General features: G+C 50.4%; 12 protein-coding genes across 12 annotated transcripts; 5 read left to right on the top strand and 7 right to left on the bottom strand.

Moving 5' to 3' along the window:
* Positions 1-857: 857 nt before the first annotated feature.
* On the top strand, positions 858-3,041 carry M437DRAFT_47206 (uncharacterized protein; the record flags this gene model as incomplete). The annotated part of the gene is made up of 1 exon (XM_041021407.1): positions 858-3,041. The coding sequence occupies one exon, from the start codon at positions 858-860 to the stop codon at positions 3,039-3,041; it is 2,184 nt and encodes a 727-aa protein (XP_040880426.1).
* Positions 3,042-4,183: 1,142 nt separating this feature from the next.
* Positions 4,184-4,726, top strand: M437DRAFT_65386 (uncharacterized protein; the record flags this gene model as incomplete). Its single annotated transcript, XM_041024582.1, has 3 exons — positions 4,184-4,255; positions 4,310-4,324; positions 4,379-4,726. The coding sequence occupies 3 exons, from the start codon at positions 4,184-4,186 to the stop codon at positions 4,724-4,726; spliced, it is 435 nt and encodes a 144-aa protein (XP_040880427.1).
* Positions 4,727-5,176: 450 nt separating this feature from the next.
* Positions 5,177-6,011, top strand: M437DRAFT_74661 (uncharacterized protein; the record flags this gene model as incomplete). Its single annotated transcript, XM_041026276.1, has 3 exons — positions 5,177-5,257; positions 5,387-5,507; positions 5,590-6,011. 3 exons carry the CDS (start codon positions 5,177-5,179, stop codon positions 6,009-6,011), a joined length of 624 nt encoding a protein of 207 aa, XP_040880428.1.
* Positions 6,012-6,244: 233 nt separating this feature from the next.
* Positions 6,245-8,255, bottom strand: M437DRAFT_47316 (acetyl-CoA synthetase-like protein; the record flags this gene model as incomplete). Its single annotated transcript, XM_041021436.1, has 4 exons — positions 6,245-6,291; positions 6,347-7,472; positions 7,523-7,821; positions 7,934-8,255. The coding sequence occupies 4 exons, from the start codon at positions 8,253-8,255 to the stop codon at positions 6,245-6,247; spliced, it is 1,794 nt and encodes a 597-aa protein (XP_040880429.1).
* A 217-nt stretch (positions 8,256-8,472) lies between these two features.
* Positions 8,473-9,468, bottom strand: M437DRAFT_47017 (uncharacterized protein; the record flags this gene model as incomplete). Its single annotated transcript, XM_041021365.1, has 1 exon — positions 8,473-9,468. One exon carries the CDS (start codon positions 9,466-9,468, stop codon positions 8,473-8,475), a length of 996 nt encoding a protein of 331 aa, XP_040880430.1.
* Positions 9,469-9,937: 469 nt separating this feature from the next.
* On the bottom strand, positions 9,938-11,568 carry M437DRAFT_47104 (cellobiohydrolaseI; the record flags this gene model as incomplete). The annotated part of the gene is made up of 6 exons (XM_041021387.1): positions 9,938-10,379; positions 10,436-10,650; positions 10,706-10,801; positions 10,855-11,003; positions 11,055-11,222; positions 11,283-11,568. 6 exons carry the CDS (start codon positions 11,566-11,568, stop codon positions 9,938-9,940), a joined length of 1,356 nt encoding a protein of 451 aa, XP_040880431.1.
* Positions 11,569-13,222: 1,654 nt separating this feature from the next.
* On the bottom strand, positions 13,223-14,459 carry M437DRAFT_46665 (cellobiohydrolase II; the record flags this gene model as incomplete). The annotated part of the gene is made up of 4 exons (XM_041021304.1): positions 13,223-13,593; positions 13,653-13,889; positions 13,942-14,270; positions 14,320-14,459. Coding segments are annotated over 4 exons (1,077 nt in total), but the record flags the coding sequence as incomplete, so codon positions are not given.
* Positions 14,460-15,805: 1,346 nt separating this feature from the next.
* Positions 15,806-16,908, bottom strand: M437DRAFT_74666 (uncharacterized protein; the record flags this gene model as incomplete). The annotated part of the gene is made up of 2 exons (XM_041026277.1): positions 15,806-15,968; positions 16,028-16,908. The coding sequence occupies 2 exons, from the start codon at positions 16,906-16,908 to the stop codon at positions 15,806-15,808; spliced, it is 1,044 nt and encodes a 347-aa protein (XP_040880433.1).
* Positions 16,909-17,723: 815 nt separating this feature from the next.
* On the top strand, positions 17,724-18,528 carry M437DRAFT_46827 (putative mitochondrial co-chaperone GrpE; the record flags this gene model as incomplete). Its single annotated transcript, XM_041021330.1, has 3 exons — positions 17,724-17,972; positions 18,038-18,439; positions 18,496-18,528. 3 exons carry the CDS (start codon positions 17,724-17,726, stop codon positions 18,526-18,528), a joined length of 684 nt encoding a protein of 227 aa, XP_040880434.1.
* Positions 18,529-18,999: 471 nt separating this feature from the next.
* M437DRAFT_46453 (uncharacterized protein) lies at positions 19,000-19,831 on the bottom strand (the record flags this gene model as incomplete). The annotated part of the gene is made up of 2 exons (XM_041021271.1): positions 19,000-19,203; positions 19,262-19,831. The coding sequence occupies 2 exons, from the start codon at positions 19,829-19,831 to the stop codon at positions 19,000-19,002; spliced, it is 774 nt and encodes a 257-aa protein (XP_040880435.1).
* A 601-nt stretch (positions 19,832-20,432) lies between these two features.
* Positions 20,433-21,985, top strand: M437DRAFT_74669 (TPR-like protein; the record flags this gene model as incomplete). The annotated part of the gene is made up of 2 exons (XM_041026278.1): positions 20,433-20,445; positions 20,502-21,985. The coding sequence occupies 2 exons, from the start codon at positions 20,433-20,435 to the stop codon at positions 21,983-21,985; spliced, it is 1,497 nt and encodes a 498-aa protein (XP_040880436.1).
* Positions 21,986-22,155: 170 nt separating this feature from the next.
* Positions 22,156-23,220, bottom strand: M437DRAFT_46667 (cupin domain-containing protein; the record flags this gene model as incomplete). Its single annotated transcript, XM_041021305.1, has 1 exon — positions 22,156-23,220. One exon carries the CDS (start codon positions 23,218-23,220, stop codon positions 22,156-22,158), a length of 1,065 nt encoding a protein of 354 aa, XP_040880437.1.
* Positions 23,221-23,612: the final 392 nt, after the last annotated feature.

A 23,612-nucleotide genomic window follows, 5' to 3' on the forward strand; every position in this document is an offset into this window, starting at 1 on the left:
GTCCACCGCTTCTCCAAGGTCTCGCTTGCAACGAACAAACTCAAAAACCTAGTGTCAACATGCAAGCCAAAGCATTTGAATATATGCAGGGAGCCGAAGGAGCCAAGACACTGCCACGCTGCTGTCAATGCCGTTTGTCAAACCAGGAACCTTAGCTGTCTGTTCGGTGTCGTCCGTTGTAATATACTTGTTTCAACTTCCGAGTATTCTCAGCGATCAGCCTCGATCTCGGGACAACAAAGTTTCCCATAAGCGATCATTATCGAAATTTCGTGGGCTGACGATGAGTTATGGGGGAACTCGACCTTGCAGTCGCGAGCATTGACATAGAATCACTCTGCTCGCAAGGTTCAGCAGTTTGCGCAATGTTCACAATCCGAACAATCACCTAACTGACTCAATAATTGAAGGTTCGAAGTTGCTATAGCGTTTCGTATTCTTGTACGCTGCGTGTGGTCCAAGATCTTGTGCTAGCATGCGCCGACACAACTCAAATCTTTTATTCTCAAAGACAGATATCCCACATTTTCACACAGCACGACCGCTTGAGTGTATCGTGAGAGAAAAGAAGAAAGTATGGAGAGTACCGTTTGATCAATGGATGGAATGATTGCGATCTGCTTGGCGATGGGGGGCTCGGGATTGAGAATGATATGGCATTGCGATAGTGACTGATGTCAACAGAAGTGGTTGTCGAGGAAGCTGAAATGCGGATGCACAATATACATAACTTCTGTGCACAAGTAAGCATTCCCCGCAGTCCATGTAACAGAGTCCAGGGTCGCAGCTGCCAAAGGACCTGAATTTCTACATCAACACCAGAATGCAGCGAAGAATTGCTTGTCTCTGTGTCGGTCATGTCTCTCTTTGGCGGAGGAGATGAAAGTGGACCGCCCTCACCCAGTCAGGCTAGCGACTTTTCCATCAGCACCATCGGCGAGGATCGAGAACTCACAGCGCATTCTGAAGGCTCGCCAGACACGGCGGCTGGTCACGACAATGACGACCCTGAAAACGAGACAGACGATATTGCTGCTAGAGAAATACAAGAGCTGGATGTATCAAGACATAACAGAAGTCCATCAGCAATATCAGACATCAGCGAGTTTGACATTCGGCCCAACCGCTTCAAAGGGTCAGACCGCGCCTGGCTACACCACACGCACGCCGAACGCTCTCTTGCCATATCGCTCGACCAGCTCAACGCCCATGATCTGAGTCTTCACCTGTATAGTGCTCACCACTTGAAGGCTCGCTTGCGCCACAAACATACTTTATCGACCTTCAAACCTTGGAGCAGAAAGAGTCGTTGGCTGCCCGACAATCACAACATCCAAAAGCCATGGTATCCCGAATCCGACTGGACTGCTTGGCCTCTCCCTCCTGAGACTGTTCCGAACGGCGATGAGACATTCGGTCGCCCCAACGATGGACTCGATTCCTACACTCTGCGCAACGCCAACCAACCTGCTCCGGCAGACAGTCTACGAGAACAACTACATGCCGTTATACTAGCACGAGCACACAATGATTGGAAGTCCAGGGATCAGCACGTTCCTGAGCCACAACACGTCACAACTGCAGCCAATACCACTCCCATTAGATACTCGCCCGTGAGACGAGGACGGACTCGCTCTGTATCTGCTGGTCCTAGTTCGGCTCCTTCTTCGCCGTCTGTAGGCGACGACTTGCCTCCCCTCTCGTCGCTAGACCAATCCATCGTCGAGGAGGGAGATCAAAACCATCTCAACTTGCATCCACACCAGTCCATCAAAGATGAGGGTGAGAAGTTCGAAGACAAGGACCTTGCGCGTCCAGTCTTTTCTGCCGACGACGATCGCTCGCGCGCTCTTCTAGACCCGACTGTCAACCACGTCATGTCGAAGCTTGATCGACTCCTCCTTGCCTTGCATCAGAGTAGACAGGCGCATTCACTTCGTACAAGAGACGGCGATACTTCGGATTCTTCTGCAAGATCAAATTCTCGATCACGTTCCACACCCAACAAGTCGTCCAGCAAGTCCTCAAACAAACGGGCCAAAAAGACAACTCCACCTCAAACTGCCACCCGAACCAGACACAGCCTACGTACCGGCGCTGCCTCTCGTCCATCCAGTCCAACAGATCTCGTGGTCTTTGACGATTCTGGAGAAGATGAGACATATGCGCCGGAGAAGCCCAAAAGACGCTCGCGATCACCCAGCAATAGAGCATCTTCAACTGAGCCCGAGACTCAGACTACATCTCCGAGTGGCAAGAAACGACGCAATGCTCGCAAACCAGGCTTGAGAGATTGGAGTGAAGTCTTGGGTATGGCTAGCTTAATCGGTTGGGATCCTGCTGTGATTGAGCGAACTCGCCATCGATGCCGAGATCTCTTCGGGGAAGACATGCAACTCTTTACCATGCCTGAGAATGACAATTCTTCTGCTGATGAAGCTGAGCCTATCAACCGTGCTCTAGATACTCGATCAACCCACTCTGCAAGCTGGCGATGCCCTATGGCGAACTGCTTCCGTAACGTGCAGCCCCTTGAACATGGTTTCCGCTGGCGTGAGCATATGCGCAAGGCACACAAGTACGACAACGATCAGATCGCGAAGCTTGAAGAACAGCTGGTCCAGTCTGGAGATATTGCTCCCGTACAGAAACGCCATCGTGTATTGGCTCACAACCCTCAAGCGTGGCAACCTCCAGATCCGCTCAGATGTCCACACTGTCCTACGTCTGAATACGTCTTCCCCAAAGTCAGCCGCCTGGTTGACCATATAAAAAGGACCCACAAATACGATCCACGCATTCAAGAACCACCTGAACGTTTGTCGAGCAGGGCTACTGGTCAAGATGGAGATGGCGCCCCTGACAAGTCAAGTAGTTCTGACGAAGATAGCGATGGCTATATGGTTGGTGGTGTACACAATGATGGCTTCTTGCAGCCTGTACTCCGCCATGCTAATTCAAGAGGAAGAGATCTTGAGCAAAGGGCAAAGAGGGCCAATGCTCGTCGCTCAAAAGCTGAGTTGAAGAAGGTCAAGCGTTGACCCCAAAGAGACGCAGACTTGTACAGGAGGAGCATCAAATAGGAGATGTTCAATACATGATTTGATAGCAAGATGTGTCTCTGACAACGACTCATCTGAAACACAGTAACCCTCACATTCATTCATCGTCCAAGACCCAGCTCTCACTGAGGACCTAACCTCATCTCATCAAGAATTCATCTTGACGAAATCTCAAACCTTGTTGAGTGCGCAGCTTCCGTCATTGACCCATTTTGTCGAGGGACGGCTGGCTCGCGACTTCCCCGAGCAGTCACTAGCGCATGCATTGTGCTGTTGTTGATGACACAGATGATGAACATGGTCCATGCTCATCGCTCGCGGCTACAGTAGACCTCAATGTGTAATCTAAGGAAAGAATACATTTGCGCACACATCACATCTGATCTCTACTGTGGCTATTGTCAGATTGTCTCCTGCACGCTCGCCTACCAGCAATAGTTTTTCGACGTATCAACGAAGAGAAAACTGTTTGCAGCCTGCCATAATTGACTTGGACGAGGAGTTCCCATTTTGTCGAGGAGTCTGTCATCGAAGAGCTAACATTTCTTTGAAACCCGGCGAATCAACCAACCCGAATCTCGTTCGCTCTCTAAGATATACAGCCGTAGCCTCTCCACTCCAGAACGTGTCTCTGATAATAACACATTCGAGGACATATCGTGCTTCACAGCCCTCCATTCCTTCATATCTTCTTTCATCACATCTCGTCGAGCATCCATTTCGTCGAGAGCTCGTCTTATCAAGCATTCTGTCGAGGAGCTAGCAATTCGTCGAGAAGCAATTCGTCGAGAAGCAATTCGTCGAGAAGCAATTCGTCGAGAAGCAATTCGTCGAGGCCCGACGAATAGAACGACTCGGATCTTGTTTGCTCTTCAACACGTATAAAGCCATGTCTCTCCACTCAAAGACGTGTTTCTGACAACAACACATTGTGCTTCACACTCCCTCCCTCCTCTTCACCTTCTTCCACCACATCCACACATCCGCATTCGAACTTGCACCCTTCTGCACATTACACGTGCACATCATCCATCTCTAACAGAAGATCTTCATCAATATTATCAAAGGTGACATCGTCTCTTCACGTTATACAATCTACATCGCTGACATCACACCTGTAGATGGCTACCTTCACTGAACGTGAACAGAAGCTCATGGCCGCCGCTTGCCAGTCCTTCGAGGGTGAACCCAAGGTACGTGTATCCATCCCAATGCAACATCGTTCTTTACTGACATGACCTTCACAGCTGGACATTGAGAAGGTACATCTTCTTTCGCATTTCAAACATTCCAGTGACTGACTTGACCATCTATAGTTCTCCCAGCTCTCCGGTCTGACCATCGGCTCCGCTCGCAACGCCTGGGCCGCTCTCAAGAAGAAGATCTTTGCTCAGGATGCTAGCGCCAAGAGTCCTACCACCAAGGCTTCCACCACCAAGTCCGGCAAGAAGCGCCCTCCTCCTGTTGTCATGCCTTCTGGTGACAACGGTTCTGACGACGAGGAGGTCTTTACTCCCTCCAAGAAGCCCAAGACTCCCAAGGCCAAGGCTAAGGGCAAGACCAAGGCCGTCAAGTCTGATGACGATGACAAGGAAGAGGACGAGGATGAGGACTACGTCAAGGTCAAGAACGAGGCTGCCGATGAGGACTTTGAAGAGGTTTAAATCACTTGGATCCTTCCCTTGATTCAGACGATGTACACTTGGTAAACACATGGTCATCGCAAGCACCACTTCTCGATAGAGATGCTGGGTATACTGCAAGATGCAAAGACACGACGAGGAGCAATAACAAAAGTCAATTTTCTGTTTCCGCAGTCGAAGAATTGTGGTGATGTGCATCGCATGATATGGTGATGTGCGTTTGGTCTGTCCACGAGTATATCGCGAGTCCGTGTTTCCTTTATTCGTGCTTGGAGTCTTCACTTGCGACTCGTTCTCGGTCGTCGTTGCACTTTCACTTACCAACCCCTCTCCTTCCCTCATCGCACCTTCCTCATTCTTGAATTTGCTTCTATAAATTCTTGCTCCTCGCTCTCACATCATCTCTCTCTCGTTACGACTTTCTTCTTCCACACAACATCTTAATCAGGACATCCTTACACAACCACAACAATGGCACCCAAGACCACGCTGTCCGCGCGCGATGTCGAGGTTCTCGCAGCCGCCTTCCAATGTCTGAAGACTCCCCCTGAGGTAAGAAGCTCTCTTGACATCTGTTGCGCTCTTTGCCATCCACGGCTTCCCAATCTACGATGATTTCCACCTTCAACTTTCTCATCTTTCACTCTCCTTGTTTGTGGACTGGAAGGCTGACAACAACAGATCGACTTTGACAAGCTCGCCGAAAGAGCTGGCTACAAGAACGGTCAATCTGCTCGTGCATGCTTCCAGGACATCAAAAAGAAGCTGCGTGCTTCTGGCAACGATGCCGATGGTGACGGTGGTTAGTCTTATTTGCGCATCGCACTTTCTCCTTGCTCACCTCTCACCCCTCCTTGTCACTTCCATCTCTAACACATCACCAGCCACCAAGAAACCCACGGCCGCCAAATCCAGAAAGCGCAAACAGCTCGCTTCACCTGCCGACTCTTCTCCCATGAGCCTCGCCGGCTCCTCTCCTCCCATCAACTCCGACGACGAAACCAATGCACCTGCAAAGAAAAAGTCCAAGGCCAGAGGCACCAAGTCCAAGAAGGCCATCGCCACAACCCCAGAAACCGAAGAAGACATCTGCAATGCTAAGGCCATTGCTGCTGGAAGAGCCAGATACACTGCCGATAAACTGGCTGCCGAGATCAAGAAGGAGGCGAATGATGATGATGATGATGGAGCTTGGGTTGACGAAGCTGAGCCTTTGGGGATGAACATTGATGAAGGAGAGGATGAGGGATTGACTGCGTATCAGTTGGTCAAGAACGAGGTCCTTGGCGACGGCGTTGAGGTTTAAAGGCTTTGATTTGGAGAACACGACAACAAGATGAGTGCAATGAGAGACGAAGTGACGAGATCGACTGGAAATGTACATTGCAGGGAGAAGGGGATGAAGCGGCGTTTGTATTGCGTGGGTTGATTTCACTTATTCAGAAAATGGAGACTTTTACGCCTCACCGTGCTTTCCTAGTGTTCACTGCCTGCGAGGTAGGAAGTTCAGTGTCTTGTGGGGCTGCAAGGCGCCTTCCCCTAACTTTGCGGTCCGAAAACCTGCATGACCAACTGTTTCTTGTTGACTGCACACATCTCGAATCAGCAAACGAATCTCGCAAAACGAAATCAGAAACTTACTCTTGCCCATAGCATTCCTAGGAATACTCTCCACCACTTTCAACTCTTGTGGAAACTTGAACGCAGCCATCTTATCCTTCAACCCTCTTCTCAAATCCATAGCACCAAAAGGTTTTCCATCCTTTCCAGCAGTCTTGCCTTGTTCGCTCAATACAACTACAGCAGCGGGTTTTTGACCCCAGGTCTCGGATGGTAGACCTACGACGGCACATTCTGAGATTGCAGGTAGTGACAGCATCTCTCTTTCTACTTCAAGAGCTGACACTTTCTCACCACCGACTTTGATGATGTCGGCTGACAGACGGCCGAGGATAAAGTACATTGGTCCTTGTGCCCATTCACCTGATGCGCCTTTGCCTGCAGAAGGGACGTTTCTTCGTACAGCCACATCGCCAGTCTTGAAGAAGCCGTCTTCGGTAAACTCTTTTGCTGTGGCTGTAGGATTGTTCCAGTACTCCTTGAAGATCGTGGGTCCGCGTAATTGAATTTCACCACTACGTTCTTTGCCGTCCGCATCGAGCTCCTCGCCAGGCTGAATAATGGCTTTTGTGTCGAGATCGACAAGACGGGCTTCAACGGATGGTAGCGGCCAGCCTACACTTCCATCTACTCGATCCTCGTTCGCTAAACCGCAAGAAAGAGCCATGCCCACTTCCGTCATACCATAACGTTCAAGAAGTACATTGCCGTTGCTCAACTCTGTCCAGGCCTGTTTCGTAGGTGTCGGCAAAGCTGCTGAACCACTGATGTTAAGACGCATGTTCTTTGGATCCAACGCTTCTTTCGTTGCTTTTTGCATCTCCAGGCTAAGAGTGTTGTGTGACTGTAGTAGTCTGTTGTAGATCGTAGGTACGACGGTGAAGAAGGAGATTGGTTTTTTCGTGAGCTCGGATGAGGCCGAAAGGAATGGTGCTGCAAGTCGTGACCAAACTGTGTCGACGGTGAAAGGAAAGAGGAACTCGATAGTGCTGCCAGCAAGCAGGGGCGTCAGAAGAGCGTTGACAGTGCCGTGAATGTGGTGGAGAGGCAGGACGTGGAGGAAATGATCGTTCGGCGAGTAATGCCATGCTTCGGAGAGTGACTTTGCTTGGGCCATGAGCGTGGATTGTGGGAGAAGTACTCCTTTCTGCTGCCTGTCAGGACTTCCGCGTGTTCGTGAGGATCGAGAAGACTCACAGGTCTGTTGGTTGTGCCACTGGTATACAGCATCATACCGCTCTTGTCCTGTTTCATGTCCTCGAAGATGACCTCTTCAGTGATCTTGCTGCCTTCGACAATCTTCTCCCAGCGCGACAGAATGGGCTTCTTCTCGAGCTGACCGTCCAGGACATCGTCGGCCTTGGTTGCAAACTTTGAAGACGCGGCCAACATGAGTGCACCACTTTGATCGAGGATATATCTCAGCTCTCCGGATGGGAAGGCAGGCGATAGCGGTACGGCAATGGCATTGGTACCTAGAATGGCGAGTAGCGTCACTGTTGATCACATGCCTCAGCAATTGATCTCACAGAAGAAACAGCGAGAAGAGTAGAAGAAGAGAATTGAAATGATGAATCGAAGAGAAAAGGAAGTAGAAGGTCAGCGCACCTACATAGTCATAGCTATTCTCGACTAAGAAAGCGATACGCTCGCCTTGCAAGGCTTCGGCATTTCTACCGGCGTCATTGGCGAGTCGTTGTTTGGCAATTGCGACATCTTTCAGGAGGGATCCATAGCTGAATTGACGACCTGATAGGGAATGTACCACGGCTGAACTCTCTGGATCGTGCGACTTGATTGCTTCGAATAGAGGTGTTCGTGGTAGACAAGCCAGTCTGTTGGTCGTGATGGTTCTAGCACAGCGGAAGCCAGTTGAGGATGATATCAGCCGCCGCGACAACAATTCCGAGAAGCTCCTGGACAGCAACATGCTGGGCAACAGCAGTTCGAAGGACTTTTTCTCTGGTCTCGTTGTCGCGTGTGTAAAGTTAGCAAGAGCTTTGACGCATCTTCGCACTTTCCTTCGGCGTTTGCGGAGTTTGCACTTTCTATGCACAGGGCAAAGCTTGTGATTGCAAGTGGGAGACTTGGTTTTACAATTGATTACTGCAGTGTCTTGTGTGACAAGATGAGCATGTTAACTGCGTCTATTTCGAGTCCCAGCCCCAAGCTCTCTTGATGGTGTCTCCAACAGTCTCCCTACCACGTTCTCTCCTGCTTTCTCGTACCTTCTTTTCTGCCTCGTAGTGTTCGTGCACAACAGCAGCATACTCTGCATTTGCTCTTGCTTCAGCAGCCATAAGCTCAATCTCCAGTTGACGCTCAGATCCCGTCTTGTCTGCTAGAGACTGCTCGATAGCTTTGCGCTTCTCTCCCGTGTACATATCTAGACCTTCTCTTGTGCTCTGTATTTGAGGAGCTGCTTGTTTCGAGCCCAGAGCTTCTGTAGTCGATGTGCTTGTGATGAGTGGCTTGTACTCTGGTACAGGCAATTTGTTTTCCTCTGCCTCTTTCATAGCCTTTTCGCGATCCAGCATCTCATGGTAGAGTTTGTCTGCATGCATCTGAATGCGCTCTTCCTCGTCGGCTGTACGCTGCATACTCATATACCCCAAAGCCTTGAGGAACCGAGCTTGCATGCTGTAGCAGCGGTTGAACGACCGAGTCTCCTCCTTGCATAGATAAAGTTTTGCCCTGATGCCGCCTGCCTCGAAACATTCGTGCTCGGCCCATTGTTCCAATGCGCAGTTCTCGAGTGCTGCTCGCGCGACTCTGGCTTTGCGGTCGTTGTATGTGTCAATGACATCGGCTAGTTGTTCGCTTTCGCTGCGGCTGGCTTGTTCGATTTCTTCTTGTGGGCGATAGTTTTTCCACAAGTGGGCATATCTGCCATCTTGATATAGTGATTGTGGCGGTGCAGCATTCGCGTTTGTCTGAGGTTGTGTGGGTTGCGATGGGTCTTCAGCGATGCCAATTTGTGAGCGATATGAAGGAGTGTCTTGTGGTAGTTGTGTTGGTTGCTGCTGCTGTTGCTGTTGGCGCGTCTTCGACTCCTTGTCCAGAAATTCTCGGAGCGACGGATCCAGATTCTTCAGCGCATCCTTGCTCTCGCTGTTGTTGTTGCTTCCCCAGAACCAGCCCATCTTGTGTCGATGATGTGCGATGCGTGATGTGTAGGAAAATGTACGGAGGTGAGATGCGGGCAATGAAAGTGGAAGTTGCCGCTCATGCGGCCGCACCTGCCTCCTCCGACCCCTCTTCTAAACAAACATGACACAGCCATTCTTCGCACCTCAAAGCTGTTTTGGTACCTGTGTCCTTACTGGACGAATTCTCGAATCAAGCTATCGTGGTGCGATGCTATAGTTCACACGACTTATAATGGGACCGTCGAAGCCTGGTAGCAACAACTTTTGAGGTTCTCTGGAGAAATATTTTGATGCTCTGATTGCTGCATATTCATACCAAAAGTTATATAAGCGAGTGACATGAAAGGTGCGTATCATCTCAAAATAACATTTCTTAACGAGTGTAAAGATTCGTTGCCATCTGAGCATAGTCGGGAGTTGAGAGCCCGTCTTTCTCGGTAGTGTCAATAAAAGGTCCTGCCATTTACTGAGCCTTGTAGGTAGAGCCAATGGGTCCAAACTTGACATTGCTAAAGGTGACAGCAGCGTTGCCTTGTTGAGATTCGACATCGCTGGGCTTGCCAGAGGTAGTGGGGCAGGTACCTCGAGCAGCACCGACCTTGTTGGAGCCAACAGGGTAAGTAGAGTCGAGCCAGAGCATGTTGGCATCGTAGTCATCCCAGACACTAAAGACAAGAGCCATACCAGCATCGAGATCCTTGCTGAAACCTGCAAGACCGCCCTTCTGAGAGAATGAATCAGGGTCGCCTGTGACGGTCTTTTGCTGCTTGCAGAAGCTGTCGGTGATCTGGTTGGTCTGGGTGATGCCAGCAACGTTGGTGTTGGCCTGTTGAATGACCTTGCCGTTCTGGACGTAGAGGCGGCGGATGGCGCTGAGAGTACCGGTAGCGGTATTGTCCGAGGTTCTGTGGTAAAGTGGTCAGTGAGGTGCAAGAACAAGGTCAAGAAAGGGGTGAAAAACATGAATTGGGTGACCACGGTCATTTTCTGCTTCGAATCAACAGTCTTGCCAGGTCCGAAGAAGTTCTGGGCGCCCCATCTGTAGGGGTTGAAATCACAACCATCCTTGTCGCAGTAGCCGTCATAGCGAGACTCGCCAGTACCGCACGTGGTGTTGCCAGTGCAAGGACCGTTGGTAGTGCAAGGGTGAGGAGTAAGAGCGGTGGAGATTGAGTTCTGGAAACGAGGTCAGTAAAATGTCCATTCGAAGGATGACACAAGCTTCGCTTACAGCCTCCCAGATGTCCATCTCAGCACAGCATGAACCAGTGTTTCCGGTGCCAGAGTTGGGGTCTCCGTTTGAGGGTACCCATCCCTCGACGTTGGCCTGCACGATGGATTAGGTTTGTGACTCTATTCGACAGACAGGTATAATCTTACCTTGCCAGCAATGAACTTGAGATCTCTAGGGCACTGAGCATCGCAGTAGCCAGTTCCATAGGGTGCTCCTGCCTTGTTTGTAGGGTACTTGGCAAGACCGCCATCGGCATCCATCTTGACAAAGTACAAGGCGCCATTGATGCCGCAACCTGGATTAATCAGCTCCTTTCCCATGGTTTTTCTGGTAACAGAACACTTACCAAGACCAGAAACATCAACGTCGAAGGTAAACTCCTGGTTCTTCAGCTTGAACAACTCGTACTTGTTGCCGTTGATCAAGTAGACACGAGATCCGACGTTGTTGCCCTGCTTGAGCTTCAAGCTGACAGAGTTACCGCTGGCTTGAATACCGTAAGTGCCAGAGTAGTCTGGAAGAAGAAGAAGCGTAATAAGTATGTGGTCTTGAAGGACATTTGACTGTTATTTACCTGCTCCATCAAGAGCGCAGTTGGCAGCACATTGAACATTGTTAGGGCAGAGAGTGCTGTCAAACTTGTTGCCGGTATAGCAGTTTGTATATCCATTGGTCGAGTGCAACCAACGCCAGTTGGCATCGAGCACAATGTTGGTATTGACAGTAGTGCATTGACCTCCAGTAGTGCACTTCTGGTAGCTCATGGGAGGGTGGTTCTCAGCAGTTGAGGTGCCAGCCTGCTGTCCGAGGACACCATGGCCCAGAGCGAGAAGAGCTGCCAAAGTCGAGGCAGAGATCATTGTGATCGGGGTAAGAGAATCTGGTGATTGAAGAAGAGAGCTGAGGGGATGTCTGATTTCGATGTTTCATGGCGGTAAGTCGGCCATATTTATATTCGAAGATGCTGTCGTTGCTGCCCCCCGAGCGAGCATCGTCTCGCCTTCTGTCCATCCGAGGCAAGCATCACCAATAGCCCCTCAACAACCTCGCTACTGTCCATGGTCCTGATGAAGCAAAGATGACCTTGTCGTCGCTGAAGAATGCCCTGTCAGCGCTCACGCATCCCTGCATGTCCGTATGTTCGTATGTGTGCTCGCTTGCAACGTTCGAGGGCAATGGAGGAGAGATGACCAGGTGACTAGATTTACTGAGTGTAAAGCATCAGATCAATCTATTCGAGGATTTATCCGCTTCGGCTGCGGAAGGCTCGGTGATCGTGCAATTAAGGCCTTGCATAAGCTTCCCCTCGTTTGCGGTCCGCTGCACCCCAGACACGTTAGGTAGAAGAGAAGGAAAGATACTCCGAGCGAAGGTACAATGGAAGAAGACGCATTTACACCTTCTGGCCTTCGATCTTGTCAGTCCAGCTATCTCTACATTGAATTTCGATATACAGCGTATTGACGGGCCGCCTCACCAAGAGGTGATCATGAGGGAGATGCCATGGACCACCAAGCAACCAAACATCACGCAGAGGCGAAGCCCAGTTCACATTTTCAGAACTTGATGGTGCCCTCGCTTGGACTATGGCTCCCCAGTGGCTAGGATGAATCGAGCAGTTCTCGAGTGGAAGAGCGGGCCGAATCACCATCAACATGGGCTTTGTGATCTAATGCTGCTCTCCACTCGTACTATAGCATGAATAGCCTGAGGGCTGATTTGAGCCTCTAGACCACGGCCGGAAGCTTTCTTCCACTCAAGGGTTGCACCTACCTCGTTTCACTGTAGTCCTGCCCTTATTCTCCGCCAATCAACCAACAAGCCAAACAGACCTTGACCATGTAATTCGTTCTCCGTCAAAGTAAAATTCAGCACTTACAAACACCAAGCCCGAGCTAATGATGAAACGAGGCTGCATATTGTGTGTCACCAATATCCATGCGGCCGTATTCATGGCAAGTCATGTGAAGTTCTGCATGCATACCAAGAACCATGCTTAAATTACTAAGGCGGGGTTTTACGATGGGTACCTGACAGACTCGTCGATCATCCGGACTATACCTTGACCCTGCATGATGAACGATCTCGCCTGGAAAAATTCTCCGGATCGGATTGTAAGCATGGCTGTTCACCTTTGCAAATCGTTAAACCTTGGACAATTTCGAGGATCTCCAAGTTCTGGCCCGTCTTTACATAGCTCCGCGCAGTGCACTGAACGTGATTACTATGTGATGGGATTGTTAAATAGTTATACATTATGTAACAATCACATCCTTCAGATCACACTTCTGATTTAGTCCCGGGTAAAATCAAGATCAATTTGAGCGGCTACATAGTCAATTGCAAAAGAAGTGAAGATTTGATAACGAACCTAGAGACAAACCTTGACAGGAAAGACAGACGATCAAGGACACAACAGCAAGAGAACACGTGGAGAAGACTAATCCCTCGATCCTCTCGATTTCATCAACCCAGCTCTTTCTTGACTTCCTCGAGATAGATCACTGCTGCAAATCACAAAGCAGGGTTTGCGTTCTTGAGCAGCTGTTCAAAGTATGCCTGGAACCAAGTACCAGCCTCGGGGGCAGGCTTCAAAGCATCAGCATATCCACAGTGGGCATCGTATCTGGGAGAAGTTGAGTCCGAAGTTCCGTCAGATTCACCACCGGGCTTGACCCAGACGATGGCGTCCACAAGCGGGTCGTCAGTGTTTGTAGTAGGGCGGATACCGAAGCCAGTGTTGATGACGTTGCACCAATCTCCCTGCTGCAATTGCGATGTAGGTTGAACACCCGAGCGGCCTTGATCGATAATGAAGTGTGCTGGGAAACCTTGAGCTGTCAGGAGAGGAGCAAGAGCGTTGACGTAGCGCTGCTCATCAAAGTCTAGAGAAGGGATGACAGTAAGCATATTGTTCTTTGTTCGAAAATGTACCAATACATACTGGGGTTGCTCTGTGTGTATGAAGGAGCTGTGGCAAGCTGATAGGCATTGTAGTTGGAGACATCAGTGGCAATACCTCGAACAGCTTTCGGCTTGCCTGCAGCTGTATAAATGCTTGCGAAAAGATCAGCAGCTGGACCGATGTTGGCAGGCCATCCAAGCCAACCGCCGTGTCCTCCATCGAGGTACATGGCGACGTTGTCAAAGTTCAGAGTCTTGATTGCATATTCGACACCACCTAACCACGTTAGCATGCTGCTTGGCAAAAGACTTTTTCTTGTTGAACATACTGATGTAATCATCGTGAGCCTCCTGGCATTTAGCAACGTTTGCGTTGGTTACAAGGTTTCCGAGACTGTCTGGCTCGATAACAAGCGCAATCTTTGTCGAGGAATGCTTCTTGACGATGGCGGCAATTGAGTCGATATAGGCCTTGTACTTGGTAAGACCATCATTTGCGACGGTCAACTCTCCGTTGGAGGCGAGAGCAGCGCAATCACGATTGGGTAAATCGTAGACCACGAATGCACCAATGGTCTCGGGAACGGAACCAGCGGCATTCAGCTTCTCGATGTTGCTGAGGTATGTATCCATAGTAGGGACTTTCGCGGCCGTATCACTAGCATCGTCAGCATGGTTTGGATGGGTAGCTCGATGGTAAGACTCACAGCCAAACAAAGGTACCGATCTTTGCAACAGCACTTGCCTTAGCTTGAAGGCTGCTTGGGAGAGACGGAATTGCGGCGGCAATCTCAGAAGCATAGTAGGGGTTCGCGTAAATCTGTCTACCAGCGAAGACATTTCCGGCAACATTGGTTGAGCCTGCTGCAGAAGTTGTTGGAGAAGTGCCAGTTGCCGTGCGGGAGGTGGTGAGTGTTGTGCCTGCGCCAGAAGTTGTAGTAGTGGTTGGTCTGGCAGAAGTCGTGGCCGGTCTTGTCGAGGTTGTAGTAGCTCCGGCTGTGCCAGAAACGCATTGGTAGTAGTCTGGATATCGTTAGTTGTTTGTTGACATGTCAGTAATTCAACTTGTCTTACAAGGATTGACACTGGCACAGGACAAGCCTGCATCGCAGCTGCCACTACCGGACCAGTTTTGCCCTCCGCATTGTCCGTAAATGGAGATGCCAAGTACGGAAGGAACGAATGCAAACAGAAGAACAGGGATCATCTTTGCGAGTAATGGATAAGATTTGACTGCTTGTTTCTACTGACATGCGTTTCAATCGATCTTTATAGCATTTCGCCCGTCGACTGAACACGTCACGGAATGGATAAAAGAAGTTGGAGTGCTGGTACGTCCGAGTATCAATTTCCAAGCGACATGGTCTAGAACTTATCCGGCAGGTATCCGAACCTACTCGTACGGTATGCAACTTTGTGGCTCATGACTCCTTGTAAGACAAGAAAGCATAGAAATCCAGAGCCATGGCTTTTCGTTTAGGGATTCGATGCATTTAGCCGCTGTTAGGCGAATGTTGAAGCATCAAGGCATGCTCTTGAGGTCTTGGCACAAAGCCCTGGTCTTCTCCGCGTGTTCTGGGGGCTCATGCAGACTCGCTATAAGGCATGACGCTAGGAGACTCCGTAGACGATCCCCAGGATGGAGTCCAATACGCTAGGCATCTGTATGGGTCGTCTGGACTCAGGCTATAGTCGAGAGAGGCTCAAGAATCAGCTCAGATGGTCTCATGCAGGTCAAGAAATTACGGGGTTGCGGGGTGTGTTTGAGGAGGTGAAGTCAAAAATGCTCAAAGATGGGGTGGATGAGCTTTGGAATTTGTGGCTGCGGTTGAGAACGGATGAATTTGATTAATACCACTCCGACACCACCTACTACTTCATGCTTTGCTTTGAACTGGGCACAACAGCTGACCTGACTATTGCTGAACATGAACGGGTCCCGATCAAGCCTCCGCTTTCACGGACCGCCGCGCCGGACGGTCGACATCGACTGCCTTGTTGGGCACGCACTACACAAGTCACGAAGCGAAGCACAGTGTGAAACTCCAGCGATGGGTCCGATCGGGGACTGTGACGGGTGGAATAAGAGTGCCTCTTTCAAGTCTTGGTAGAGAGAGGTCAATATGCTGGCTCTCGACATAGCGTCTGCTGCTACAGAAATCAATGAGGTATTTCGATGAACAATAGGTATCATCAAACCTCTGTATTCTCCTTGTCCTTCACAACTTTTGGTCCTTCAATCTTCTTGATCTTTCGTCCTTCCCACCATGACATCAAGCCCGCAAACATACTCACTGCACATCCAAGGCCAATAAACAAGCCTGATCCCCAAGTTGGACGGTCGATCCGATTGTACCTCCACATCATGTAGGCCATTCCTACTTGCAGTAGTGTGTTCAACACCATCATCCATACCATAAGTCCATCTTCCAAAGAGACGTAGGAGGCGCCGTCTCGCCTGAGAAGGTTTGTCGACGTATCAGAACGGGATCCACGCCGTCTTCTTCATGATCCAGCAGATAGCGCTCTTGTAGACGGAACCAGCTGACGTTTCTTGCTGCCAATCTCCTGATTGCTCTTGAGGACCTTTCCGTTCCACGACCGAAACGCCAAACGCAGAGCCACCAGAGGTCTCTTAATCTCCATGGAGCAAGTCCCCAAGCTGTCAGGCAGAAAAGTGCATTCAGTATTTGTGAGTCAATCTCGATCCAAACCTTACGAGGTGAGGAATCCGCATCACCACCATCGGGATGGTTCATGGCGGGTGCTGCCTTGAGGATGAGGAAGAAGAGCATGGCGCCCCAAGCCACAACATTGAGGCCGTACAGAGTGATGAGCAAGCCGGTTGGTGTCTTGAAGAAGTGCCAAAAGGCGATGAGACCAGTCAAGACTGTTTGTCTCCACTTGCTGGGTGCCTCTGGCTCTGTTGTTGAGTGGCTCACGGTTTGTACCAATGGGCTGGATAATTTCTTGTCATCATTGCTTGGTATGATACTCGATGTCATCGAGGAAAAATTCGCGATTGGCGTTACTCGCTTACTGCCACCAGGTTCTGGTGACTCGAGCTTCGTTGCAAGATGTCCGTCCATATCGAAATCAATGTTGTTCTTCCGCAAATCGGTCAGGTTTGGGGCATGTGCAATGGCTGTACCAGTTGCAGACCACATTCCGGGCTGGGGATCATAGCTTAGAATTTTATCCGCAGCGCTGACTGATGCTACGCGTATTCGTCCGATCTGCGAAGGCATTGAAGATTGTCTAGGAAAGGCGCCAGATTGAGGTGATGATTGTAGCATTTTAACAATGTTGTGAAGTTGATGATGAAAGAAGAACGGTACAAGAAAGAGCGAAACACCTTACCTATACTTAGATATTTAAAACTACAGGCACGCCCGACGTTCGAAGGCTGAGTAGCCAAGCCAGGGTGCGCGTAAGGCAAGACCAATAGACAAGCATTATTGCAAAGTCAAAGACCGAGGATTCGAACCGCGCAAACCAATTGAAGAATGCGTAAAGCCTACGAGCAAAACTCGGGAGCCTGAAAGACTTGAACACGCGATACGGTCAATACGTGGAGTGGCTCAGACTGCATCCTACTCGCGAAGCAGATGAGCTTTCACATGTCCTTCTTGCTAAACGCTCCGAGACAAGCACTTATGCTGAATAGAGTCTAACCGCTGGGAGTATCGCACTCAGTCCATCAGCTGAGCAGCCGGAGATCGCGATTCAGAAGATCATATGCTTCAAGCGGAGTGTCTTTCGCAGGCAGGAGATGTTGGCGCAAAGGTCAACTCGTAGTTGAGAACCAATATCTTGCTGGCATGTGTTGGTAAAGATGACCGTAGTGGGTGGGCGAAGTGCCTAAGTGCCTTGTTCTCGACAAGTCTTTGCGAAGTTGGTTAGAGAGAGTTGAAGCAATCGAAGTCGACAGAAACAATTCGTCGTGGACGAAGATGAATCGGCGGCCGAGAGAACCGCGGGACGGCGAATCCTTGGCATCCAAAAAACCTCCAGAGAGTCATCCATCGTCACAAGACACTCTTGTACATTTCATTCGATTGATATTCATTCTCTCACAGCATTATTCTCAAGTCGCCACATCTCACCCAACATGAGCTTCAGATTCCTCGCTAGATCCGCCAGACCTCTCTCGCAAGTCGTCGAGAGCAGAGTACCCTTCTCTTTCAGAGCTGTCCAGCAAGGCCGTGCCGTTGCCGCCTTGAGAAGCTATTCGACCGAGACTGGCGCTAAGGAGAACGAGACTGCAGCTGAAAACGCAGACAAGGCTGCCGATGCCACCAAGGAGGACCCCGTCCAGAAGGAGCTCGAGGCCAAGAAGAAGGAGGTCGCCGACGTTACGGTTCGTTGAGCGCATACAGACACAGAGGAGAGAAGAGACAGCAGTACTGAGGCAATCAATTCTAGGACAAGTGGAAGCGCCAGATCGCCGAGTACCGCAACCTGCAAGAACAGACCAAGCGCGAGGTTCGCGCAGCCAAAGATTTCGCCCTCCAGGGTTTCGCCAGAGACCTGCTCGACAGCATTGACAACCTCGATCGCGCCCTTTCCGTTGTACCCAAGGAGAAGCTCGATGGCAGCAACAAGGACCTCACAGACCTCCACTCTGGCCTCAAGATGACCGAGACCATCCTCATGAACACCCTCAAGAAGCACGGTCTCGAGAGATTCGACCCTAGCGCCGAGAGCGACAAGTTCAACCCCAACGAGCACGAGGCCACTTTCCAAACACCTCAGCCCGACAAGGAGGACGGTACCGTCTTCTTCTGCCAGTCCAAGGGCTTCAAGCTTAACGGCAGAGTCATCAGAGTAAGTGCAGCGACATGAGAGTAAAGTACAAAGGACAATGCTGACAATTCTCTTAGCCCGCCAAGGTCGGTGTTGTCAGAAATTCATGAGCACGATAACGACGAAGAAACAAATGTCATTTTAATGCATATGGGAAAAGGGCCCAAAAGTAACTCAAAATCATGTTGTTGATTTTTGTACAAGAGCAAGCATGTTTGGGAAATTCTTCGGGCTGGACGGATGCTGGGTATGGCGTTCAGGTAGACCGGACACATTCCCCTCTTTTGGATGGACCGACATGGGTCTGTCGTGTAAAAACAACTGTATATATAGGTGGCGTGTATGATGAGCGCGAATGAAGAGTCGATACGAAGCACTCAAGATGGTCCGTTTGAGTATGCGCTTCATTGTCTTGGGATGTGGACGCGTGGATCTCCCAAAAAAATGATGGTCTCCAATTGAGAACTGCCTCTTTAATAGTGGCCTTCGTCAAAACTTCATGATAGCGATAAGCTTGCCAACTTCCAAATGCTTGATGATTCTCTGGGGCATATAGTGACTGCCTGATGATGTTTCGGATCTCATCGAACCATTGCAGCCAGCTCATCAGATGTCCTTACAATCTCGATGATGGGAGCCGAGGCATGAGGAACAGCTTGAGGCTTCTCCATTCTTAGACGAACGCTGGTCTCTCGAGACTTCAAAGGTTCGTAGTTCATCTTCAAGACTTTGAGCACGTAGATGGCCAACGACTCTAGAGTCTCGAATTCTGTGGGTTCAATTGCCTGTTTGAAATATCAGTATGCCGGAATGAGTGTGAGATACGAAATGCTTGTCAACTACCTGAGTGAGAATTCGTTCAAGCTCGGTATATGACTCGGAGTCGTCTGCCTGTATCCTGTCTATCCACACACTGACATAGAGCTTTTGCTTTGCAGTTCTCTCATTGTCATTGACACCAATCAAGGTAGGGATGAAAACACGAGACAGGTGCAAGACTCTGCCGGTATGCTCTTGGTCCTCGACGAAATAGACATAGTTGACATAGTCACCCAACAAACTCGCTTTGGGCAATTTGATTTCAATCTGACATGATTGGATTAGAGCATCACCAGGTGGGGTGTCGAGGATAGTTTGGTGTACGCGATGAGCCAGATTGTCGAGGGTTTCCCAATCTTGGACGGGTCTCAAGGCACGCAAGTTCTTGGAGAGGAGGCCGTAGTGCATGGTACTTTCATCCAGGGCATCTTGACTCGCAGCCGTGTCGAAGCCTGAACGGAACGAGAGGGAGACTGAGAGGAGAACTGGTTGTTGCTTTTCGCGATTCCAGGCGTCGACACCGCTTTTGGGAGCATATTGCAGAGCGAGGTCTTCGACTCTGATGCCGTCACGACACCATGGCTGACCGTACATGATTAATTATTGGTTTGTTGGTAGTCGCGTCAGGTGATGACGAGACGTGTTTTGGAGATGGATCTACTCGGAGCAGTCGGTTGAAGTTGCCGTTTGAATGCGACGCGAGTGTCTGGACGAGGGGCTCTTGGCATGATCTTCTAGACGTTTCGGTAGAGCTCGACGAGAAATATACAAGTCACTGGCGCTCGAATAGCTGCTAGCTACCCACATATCATCTCATTTTCACATACTCGCATCTGATCAATTGACTGTTTCGTTTCTTTGATACCCCCTTGCTTTTACGAATCACAAAAGAATAATAATGGCCGACGCACTCAAGGCTGAAGGCAACAAGCTGTTTGCCGCAAAGGACTTTCAAGGCGCTGCGTGAGTTGCTCTCAGTCACTTATCACTTTCTCAGAACTAACAAGCCCACAGCCAGAAGTTCGGCGAGGCCATCGAACTCGACCCCTCCAACCACGTTCTCTACTCAAACCGCTCCGGCGCATACGCTTCATTGAAGGATTGGCAAAAGGCTCTGGACGATGCCACAAAGACAACAGAGATCAAGCCCGACTGGGCCAAGGGTTGGGGCAGAAAGGGTGCCGCTCTGCACGGCATGGGCAACCTCGGTGAGCTCACCTTGCACACCAGCGCACACGAGCAAAACAAGCTGACAATATCGCAGTCGACGCCACGGATGCCTTCGAAAAGGCAGTAGAGCTCGACCCCAACAACGCCCAAGCAAAATCTGGTCTTGAAGCTGTCAGACGCGCCATCCAGGCTGAAGCAGATGCCGACGGCGCCGACGCAACTGGTGGACTCGGCAACATGTTCAATGACCCTCAAATGATCCAGAAGCTCGCAGCAAACCCCAAGACTGCCTCGCTGCTTGGAGACGCCGCGTTCATGAACAAGCTCAACCAGATGAAGTCCAACCCCAACATGATGGGCGAAGCCATGCAAGACCCGCGTTTCTTGCAGGTCATGAGTGTTTTGCTCGGTATCGACATGTCTTTTGCCGACCCTTCGCAACAGCAACAACAGCAGGGCGGTCAGCAGAGAGGAGAGGCCGAGGAGGATGTCCCCATGCCTGACGCCAGACCCTCCAAGCCCGAACCCGCAAAGGCCCCTGAGCCCGAACCTGAACCTGAAGATGAGGAGGCAGTCGCACAAAAGAAGGCAAAGGAGGAGGCAGACAAGGAAAAGGTCCTCGGTACTGAGAACTACAAGAAGAGACAATTTGATGCTGCCATCGAGCACTACTCCAAGGCCTGGGAATTGTACAAGGACATTACCTACCTCAACAACCTTGGTGCTGCCAAGTTCGAGAAGGGCGACTACGAAGGTGCCATTGAGGCTTGCAAACAGGCTGTCGAGCACGGTCGCGAGGTCTTTGCCGATTTCAAGCTCATTGCAAAGGCTTTCGGTCGTATCGGTACCTCCTACGAGAAGATGGGCGACCTTCCCAGTGCCATCGACAACTACCAGAGATCCCTTACCGAGCACCGCACTCCTGACATCCTCACCAAGCTCCGCGCCGCAGAAAAGGCCAAGATCAAGGCTGAGAGAGATGCCTATTTGGACCCCGCAAAGGCCGAGGAGGCTCGCGAGCTCGGAAACCAGAAGTTCAAGGAAGCCGACTGGCCCGCTGCCGTTGAGGCCTACACTGAGATGACCAAGCGCGCACCCGAAGACCCCCGTGGTTACTCAAACCGTGCCGCTTGTTTGATCAAGCTGCTCACTTTCCCCGCCGCTGTCGACGACTGCAACACTGCCATTGCAAAGGACGAGAACTTTATCCGCGCCTACCTTCGCAAGGCCCAGGCACTTTTCGCTATGCGCGAATACAACAAGGTCATCGACGTTTGCAACGAAGCCATGGCCCACGACAAGGACGGCAAGAACACTCGTGAGCTTGAGCAACAGATGCAGAAGGCTGTTCAGGCTCAGTACAGCGCTCGCGAGGGCGAGACCGAGGAGGAGACCATGGAGCGTATTCAGCGCGATCCTGAGATTCTTTCCATCTTGCAAGACCCCATCATGCAGTCTATCCTGCAACAAGCCAAGGGCGACCCAGCCGCCTTGCAAGAGCACATGAAGAACCCCGATGTCCGCACCAAGGTCCAGAAGCTCATGGCTGCCGGTGTCATTCGTGTTGGTGGCCGATAGGTTTGATGGCCATTATTTCTCACATTTGTCGTTTCTCAGCGTGTTCTCACAAAATTCATAGCAACACATATTCGATGACCGTTTCATGACATTTTTTTGCCTTACCCTGTATCGAGATTCTACATAGCAGGATATCACTTCATTATTGCTTATATGATCAGATTCTTCAATTACAAAGGCTCGCCAATTCTGACGCCGACCGTCTCTTGAAGCCCGTTAACCTCGCCAGCGTCAGTGGGGAAGTCTTCCGCAATGATCTGGCTGCCATATTCCTTGCCCATACCCACCAACATCTCCACCAGGCCTCCACCATTGGTAAACACATACAAGGCGGCATACCTGCTCGCAACCTCTAGCGTAAACTCTTGACCAGCAGGAACGAAAATGGTTTCTCCAGCACTGATCTCCGAGCTCTGGCCATCAACAGTCAAACGGAAACTACCCATATCGACCAAGAAGCAGTGATGCGAAGTCTCGAAAGTCAACGTGTTGTATGCCAGATACTGCGACTTTATCGCTGCGGAACCTTCGAGTCTTGCAATGCTGAACTTGCCATCTGAATCTGCTTTCTGGCAAAGAGGTTTCACAAGCAAACCAGCACTGGCATATCGCGGTCCAGCATCTGCCTTGAGGAAGTAAGGCTCTGTTGCCGAATTGCTGAGTTTGTTGTCTTTGTCTGTGCAGAGAACAGGTTCGGCACCTTTATGGTCGCGCTTAGGCACCATGTCGAATTTCTCAGTTGCGGCGATGAGCTTGGGCACAAGTACTTCCATAGGGTTTCTGTTGTCGCGAGTAGGGAATAAAGGTCCCATGGGTGAAGTGGCATATGGCTCACCGATGAATCTAAAAAACTCTTCCCAGCCGCCGGGAACAATGAGTCCTGCAAACTCGGTATGTGAGCCTAGGATTTGGTATTGATGCACAACGTTGGGAGGCACAGAGGCAAAATCTCCAGGCAAGAGGGTACGAGCAGAGTCGTTGGCCCAGACATTCATGCTTCCCTTCAGACAGAGAAACACATCGTGGGCTTCACGGTGGTAGTGGAAACCGATTGGATTGTCTTGTTGGCCGCCGGTGCTGACGACGGCGAAGTCGCCTTTGGACTCTTTCTCGGTGACGAGCATGCGCATGACGGAGTTTGAGGTGGGAATTGTCCAGAGCTCGCCATTGAAGACGGGGAGCACATAGCTGGAATTGGGTTTGCCAGGTGGTTCGCTGAGGATTGGAATAGGCATGGTTGTGTTGTCGTCGGAATATAGGACAGTTGTTGATTCGCGAAAATGAGGCTCGGTTGGTTGGACTGACTTGAAGAAAAGGGCAAGAATAATGGGAAGGGGTGTGGAGTTTGTGAAGACCAGGGCATGCTTCAGGTCTTTATATGACAGTATGCCGGTCATATCTTCATCGTCAGACAGACCTGCCGAAAGGAGCTTGCCCTGGTTTCACTCACCATTCGGGGATGATCCCATCCGTGATTGCCGTACCCGCCATCTCACAACCACTTGATCTTGCCCTTGGCCGGGGCTCCACAAGCGAAAGGTTCGAGAAGGGTGTAGAGACAACATGGTGGCTTGATTTGAGTTTGGAGCATGCTGCTCGAGGCGTTCTGTGGGGATTGTGGGGAAGC

Source organism: Aureobasidium melanogenum (genome assembly GCF_000721775.1).
Source record: "Aureobasidium melanogenum CBS 110374 unplaced genomic scaffold scaffold_8, whole genome shotgun sequence".
Taxonomy (NCBI): domain Eukaryota; kingdom Fungi; phylum Ascomycota; class Dothideomycetes; order Dothideales; family Saccotheciaceae; genus Aureobasidium; species Aureobasidium melanogenum.